General features: G+C 47.9%; 1 protein-coding gene across 17 annotated transcripts in view; it reads right to left on the bottom strand.

The window, feature by feature from the left end:
* Positions 1–6,404, bottom strand: part of KALRN (kalirin RhoGEF kinase) — a 656,868-nt gene that overhangs the window by 303,504 nt on the left and 346,960 nt on the right. For 13 of the 17 annotated variants that reach the window (XM_059391106.1, XM_059391108.1, XM_059391095.1 and 10 more), the window contains 2 exons: positions 4,887–5,095; positions 1,512–1,686 (listed from right to left, as the gene is read on the bottom strand). In XM_059391106.1, coding sequence (XP_059247089.1) covers positions 1,512–1,686; positions 4,887–5,095 — 384 coding nt within the window. The remainder of the gene's footprint in view (positions 1–1,511; positions 1,687–4,886; positions 5,096–6,404) is intronic. The other 4 variants (XM_059391110.1, XM_059391111.1, XM_059391099.1 and 1 more) reach the window with 1 other exon arrangement.

Below are 6,404 nucleotides of genomic sequence, written 5' to 3'. Positions count from 1 at the left end.
CCGCTGAGCAAAGAGCCCGATGCGGGGCTCGATCCCAGGACACTGAGATCATGACCTGAGCTGAAGGCAGCGGCTTAATCCACTGAGCCACCCAGGCGCGCCCCCCTGACATCCTTTTGAGTGTAGATTCAAAGTAAATTAAGTAAAAAGTACATATAAATTCACCTAAAGTTATAGAATAAGTTGGAAGGATAATCAAGATATAGATTTAAAGACTTATCTTTTCTTCTTTTCCTTTGTGTCACAAACTATCCAGACCGCCCCTTTTTTTGAACAGGTAGTCTTAAGCAAGAAATTGCAATGGCTTCCAGGGAAGGAAAGGTAGAGGTGTGGTTATAAGAAGAGACAGATCATTAAGACAATAACGGATAGGAAGGATTACTTTAGGACTGCTTTCTTCTTATATTTCTGATTGTCAATATAAACCCTGTTGGTCACAGAATTGAAGAAAAGAGCATCTTTTGCCAGGACAGTTCTCTGGTCCTGCCTGGGACTGGGACTGGGATATGGGAACTTCAACATTAGAGGGGAAAAAAAAGTCCTCTCCTTCCAAACCAGTTTCATGAAGTTTCCACAGATATTGTTAGGAAGATCATTCCCAGACACCCAGAAGCCCAAACTGTTAGGAGCCCATCGGAATGCACAACAAATTTTAAAAAAAATGATGGGTGGAGAGCAGCTTTCCCTCATACCACACCAGCAGAGAGCAAAGATAGAGCCTCTTTAATTTAACCCTTCCCATCCCTGAAAAGGACAAAGTGCCTTGGGTGTTGGACACTATTCACAACCCAGGAACCCTACTGGCCTGGCTTTAGTTAGTGTTTCAAAGTAGAAAATAATAATAGGTGGATATTATGTGGAACAGACATTATTAATAGGCATCACAAAGGGGATATAAATATATCAGAACATCCAATTCTGACCTTTGCAGAGGAACTGAGGAGTCCATGAGATGAACCAAGATGGCCTTAGCACAGACTTACTTTCTTGGTGAGCACAAAGCAAATTAAAGAAAAGGTCTTCCTCCCTGTGGCTCCTGACTTCCTGACTGCTCTGTGATTTCATCTAGCTCCTGACCTCTAGTCATCAGCTGAGGAGGCCTCCGAATTTTAACACCTACCTGTTCCTGAAGCTAAAGGACCCAATGGCTAACTCAAATAGCCAACGCCATGGTCTTTTAGGAACCAATGTACCAAGGGTCCAAATAACCCCAACAAAAACTTTCTCGATAAAGTCATTCCTAGACAGAAAGTGAAACCGAGAAGCTCTCTGCCTGGCAGAGCAGATGAGGACAGAGGAACGGAACCAGGTAGAACGTAAATTGGGAATCTGCTGACTCTGCAAATAGATCCTCAAGGCACCATCCCCTAGAATTCCCTTAGGGTCCTGCCCGATGCCCCTTGCCAGCCCCAGGCCATGCCCCTGAGCAAGAAGCAGGCCCCTAGGTGGCGCCCCAGGACTTTCCCTGACTCCCCGCCCTCTCCGTCCGCGTGCCCCGCCCCCGCCTCTACCTCGATGGTATACTGCTCGAAGATGCGCAGTTGCAGGAAGATATCCAGCTTGATCCTGCGCTCATGGAACAGCTCCTCCATCTGCACCTGGGCGTCATCCAGCTGCTGCAGGACTGACTCAACGTGGCTGATGGAGCTGCCGTGGGGCGTCTTGTTGTTGGACACAGCCGAGTCCCTGCGGCACAGGAGGGGGGAAAGACCTGGCCATGTTAAAGGGATATGAGGGCAGGAGGTCTTCCTCCTCTGAGCAAGGGGGGTGTGAATGAGCTGGGTCACTCAGGACATTTCTCACACTCCCCCTGTGACCCTGGGACTATCTCTGGAGCAGGCGAACCGATGACTCACGTATCCTCTCTGAGGTTCCCCGCAATGCAGCGCTAAGACTAGCCGCTCTGCTTGTCCTCCGGGCGGAGAAAGGGATCAGAAAAGGGAACGCAGGCAAAGGGCTCTCAGAGGCAGAATGCGTTAAGGAAACGGAGCGGTGCCACACATACATGCAACCTAGGACGCATGGGTTTAACATGCACACGTGCACACGCATGACAGTAAACACAATGGTCACAACACATAAGAGTAGACAAACTAAAGGCACATAAAAAAAAAATCACTTCCTGGTTTAAATAAAATGAGGTCACAGCTACCAAAATTTCTCCTCCACTTCACAGTACCGTGCAGAGCCTGTGCTTCCCACAGGTTCCAAGCTGCTGTGAGGAAAGCATGGGATCTAGACGTCACAAGCACAGATTGAGCCCCCAGTCTGACACACAGGAGCCTGTGGCCTGGGGACATCACCTCCTGGAGTCCCAGCAGCCTCCTGACAAGGGCACTTAGTAATGCCCTGCCCTGCTCACTTCATGCTTTGCTGTCAAGTGAGACTGTGCCTGTGAATGTGCTCAGTGACCAGAACATGCTGCGTGAGTGGCTATGAATCCTGAAAGGACATGTGAGAAGTGCCACGTGCTGATGGGGGCCCAGGCCCAGCTGTGGAGAGTAGAGGGTAGGGACACGTTAGGCTGGGGCAGCAGCAAGGCTGCCAAGAGGATGTGTTCTGATTTGGGCGTGAGAAGGAGGAACCCAGCCAAGCAGGTGGGAGGCCTGTGCTCTCTGAGCAGAAGAGTCTATGCTAAAGTGGCAGGGGAGGTGACAGGTTATAGAGGGGAACCAAAAGAAAACATACTGAGCTTCTCAGAGAAGTGAGGGGGTGGTGAGACCTCCAAAGAGATCATTATAATAGGTCAGTTATAGGTGTCGAGACGTTCAGATTCTAGAGGGCCCTAAAGCTTGCAATAAAGGGGCACATTCATTATCTTGTGGCTTCCTGGTTTCTTATACACTGTAAGAAGTCAGAAGAAAAGGGCAAAATCATCAGCAGGCTGTCAGCCTGTGTCTGTCTCAGAAGCAGCTGTGTCAGAGTTCATATTGTTTCTCAAGTGGTGTAAGGCCCACGGTCAGGAACCCTTCCTTCTGCCATTCTGAGAGCTCCCAACACCGGCCTCTCTGGGCACCACACCCAACCAGGAATGGAACATAAGGCAGGTACTCAATGCTCTGCTTTATGCATTTGTTGAGGACTTTGCTGTTGGAAGGATATGCTTGTTCTGACTGCTCCTCTCAGGCTGTTTTCTATCACACAGCTTCCAGAAGGAAGAGAAGGATTTCTGAACATTTTGCACAGCACCAATGTCAGCGTCACACTCACTAGGAGGCCCAGAGATGATGCCAAACCGCCTGAGATGCTTCGATGATGAGTGCCAGTGAAGTCACAGAGACAAAGAGAAGATGTGTGCTCTGCTGGGCAGGAGGCATCTGCCCCTCTCCGCCAGGCATGGTTTACGTCTTTTCCTCTTTGGCGGGTCTTGAAATCAAGGACGCGTGCCAGGGCTAGAGTCAGGCTACTAGGGGTGCACACAGTCCCCAGTGGTTCTCGGTCACACAGCTAGCTAGGGTCCTCTTGGAAATCCATGGCATCTAAGCTGTAGAACAGGCCTTCGCCATCACAGAGTAGCCCTTGGCCCTTAGGCATCATGTAAGGTTGGCAGGTGAGAGCAGAGGTCTCCCCCACAGACCCAGCCCACACAGAACGAAACCCACTAAGCTTACAAAGAGCATTTGGAGAGGAAACACAAAACCATCACAAAATTCTAGAGCTGACAGAGCTCCTACAGCAACCCCCTTAATTACACAGATGAAGCAGCTGAGGGCCAGAGAGCTTAAGTGACAGCCTGCTATTTGGAATTTTTTTCAGAAGCCAGTAACAGTAGGATTTCTTAGATAGCCAGACAAACTCATATATTATATATTAGTAAAGATGAACTGGGGAAAGAAGGGAAAGAGGCTGTCTTATTAGTATGCACCAGGAGGACTCAGAAACATCCCACGTGCATGTTTGGAATAGACACAATTTCCAACAGAAAAAATGTGTTGAGGCTATCTCAAGGTAAGTTCTCATTGTTTGTTTAACCAGTAACAGGGTTGGGGGGGAACCCTCTCCAATTGAAGTAATTCCCTCAGGCCCCAGGGCTGGCCTGGGACTTGCTGATGAGATTATTTCTGTGTGGGGCTGGCAGAGGTCCCAACACTCAGTGATTCTAGGGCAGAGCAAGTCCCTGGGGGTGAAAGACAACATTAGCACTATCAAGTCCTACTTATACAGCACCTGGGCCCAGAGGTGGTGCTGAGGGCTGGCTCACCGCCTGTGACACCTTATCTGAGGAGTCTGTGCCCTTGACAGGAGGAAACTAGATATTGATGACCACAGAAAGGAGGCAATGTTGTGGGTGATTCTAAATGAATGTAAGGTTTTCGATAGGATTTTCCTTCTTGGTTATGTTTGTTTAGGTTGGTAGAGAGGGAGTTGTATTTTCTGGGCAGCAAGGAATGGTGGAAAGGTTGTGTGAGCAATAGAGAGCAGACTGGGATAAGCACACACACTCTCTAGATCCCCATGGAGCCAAAGCCAACCGTTTTTGCCACCTGGAGCACTAGCATTCAGGGTTCAGCCCAAGATCAGAAGCCAAATAACATGGGACTCCATAAAGGCTATTTCCCCACATAACCAACTATGCCGTAATTCTTCATGAAGATGCTATTTATTTCCTATTGAATGTGGTTAATTTTTGTGTCTGTGTTACTTATTGATTGCTGAATAACATCATGAATAATACATAATTCTCTGAAACATCAGAGCTTCTTCATTTCCTACTTCATCCTCAACTCAAGTTGGGTATGGCACAGGCATTTTTATATCTGACAGATGGAGAGACTGAAGCTCACAAGAGACCACAAAGCTGGCTGTGGCTGAGCCAAGACCGGGACATGACTTATCTCACATCTAGTCGAGGGCATTTCCCACTGGAGAGCACTGCCCATGCTGACCTGGCCTCGCTGGGCTCCCCTAGGGAGGGAGGCGCTGACCTGAGCTGCTGGATAAGGTCTTCGCCTTCCTTGATGACGTTGAGCGTGGCATCTAGAGTGGCGGTCTGCTGCTGCTGGAACTGTTTGATCAGCTCCTGGACCGCATCCACTGAGTCCGCACAAACGTCCTCCAGCATCTCCTTCTGAAGGTCTTCCATCCATGTCCACAACTGTGGGGGAAAGAGCAGAGACCCCATGCAGGGCAGACAGGAGAGGTCAGGGCTGGGGCCAGGGCCAGAAAGCCAGACATGGGACATGCAACCTAACCTCCACCAGTCAGTGTGATGTCAGACTGTCCTTCTCACTGGCATACCTACATTTAAATTCATTATACATCTCTGTTAAGTTCACTCCATTAAATTCACTCTGTTAAGTTCACTGTTTCTGTTCCCTAAGGATGAGAACCACCCCAGGCTTCACTTCCCTGCGGGTCAGTGAAACCTGCCTTCGTAGAGCGGGGCGATCACTCATCTTGGAGACACTAGGAAGAACAGGGGATTGCTGAGGGACATATATTATTTCATCTTTCAGAAAGGAGGGCTGCACATACTCCAGACCACTAGAGGTTGATTTCTAGAAATGTACCATGACTTTGGAAACATGCAAAAAGGAATGGGCTGCTCAATAAGAACCAAATGAAGAAGGGGTGCTGGGGTGGCTCAGTTGGTGAAGCCACTACCTTCAGCTCAGGTCATGATCATGGAGTCAAGGGATCGAGTCCCACATTGGGTTCCCTGCTCGGTGGAGTGTCTACTTCTCCCTCTGACCTCTCCCCTCTCATGATCTCCCTCTCTCATTCTCTCTTTCTCAAATAAAAAAATAAAATCTTAAAAAAAAGAGAACCAAGTGAAGATTAATTTTAAAAATATGTGTCATGCTAAATTATTTTGGTCTTTTCAGGGGTGCTAGGTTGGTTAGAAGGTTGAATGCTAAAAATGTAGCTTATCTTAATTTTAGGGTAAGGATGCAACATTTCCCCCATTACATTCAAAGCACTGAAATGCAGCCAGGGTGATATTACTGGTCAGGCAACTTTAAAAGAGCTAAGTATAATGTTGTGAACAGAATAAGTACTGGAAATGATGAGGAGCTGGACTGAATTACTGAAAACTCATGTAATGATAACTCTTCTTCATACTGAAACTAGGTCTCCATGGCCTGCCACAGGGCTCCATTTCTAATACTCCTCCAAGCATGCTCACAAAATGAGGAAGGGAAAGATGAGTCTGGTGCTTGCTTAGAAATAGGGAACCTTCACCTGGCTAGCTAGAAAGATAAGCTCAGGCCTCTACCAGGGAGAAAACAAAACAAAACAAAAAATAGTATGGAGAGAAAATGGGAGAGACAGAATCAGATGTAGATTTTGGCCTAATCTTTTAACTCGTGGTGCCTTTGAATAAATCATTCCATCCTTGGCTCTCTATGACTTCATGTGTAAAACACGTAACGTGATGTAGGACTTGATCCCAGCACCCCAGG

The sequence above is a fragment of the Mustela nigripes genome, chromosome 2, assembly GCF_022355385.1.
Source record: "Mustela nigripes isolate SB6536 chromosome 2, MUSNIG.SB6536, whole genome shotgun sequence".
NCBI lineage: Eukaryota > Metazoa > Chordata > Mammalia > Carnivora > Mustelidae > Mustela > Mustela nigripes.
The sequence above is the reverse complement of the archived record's forward strand: the minus strand, read 5'-3'. Positions and strand labels throughout refer to the sequence as shown.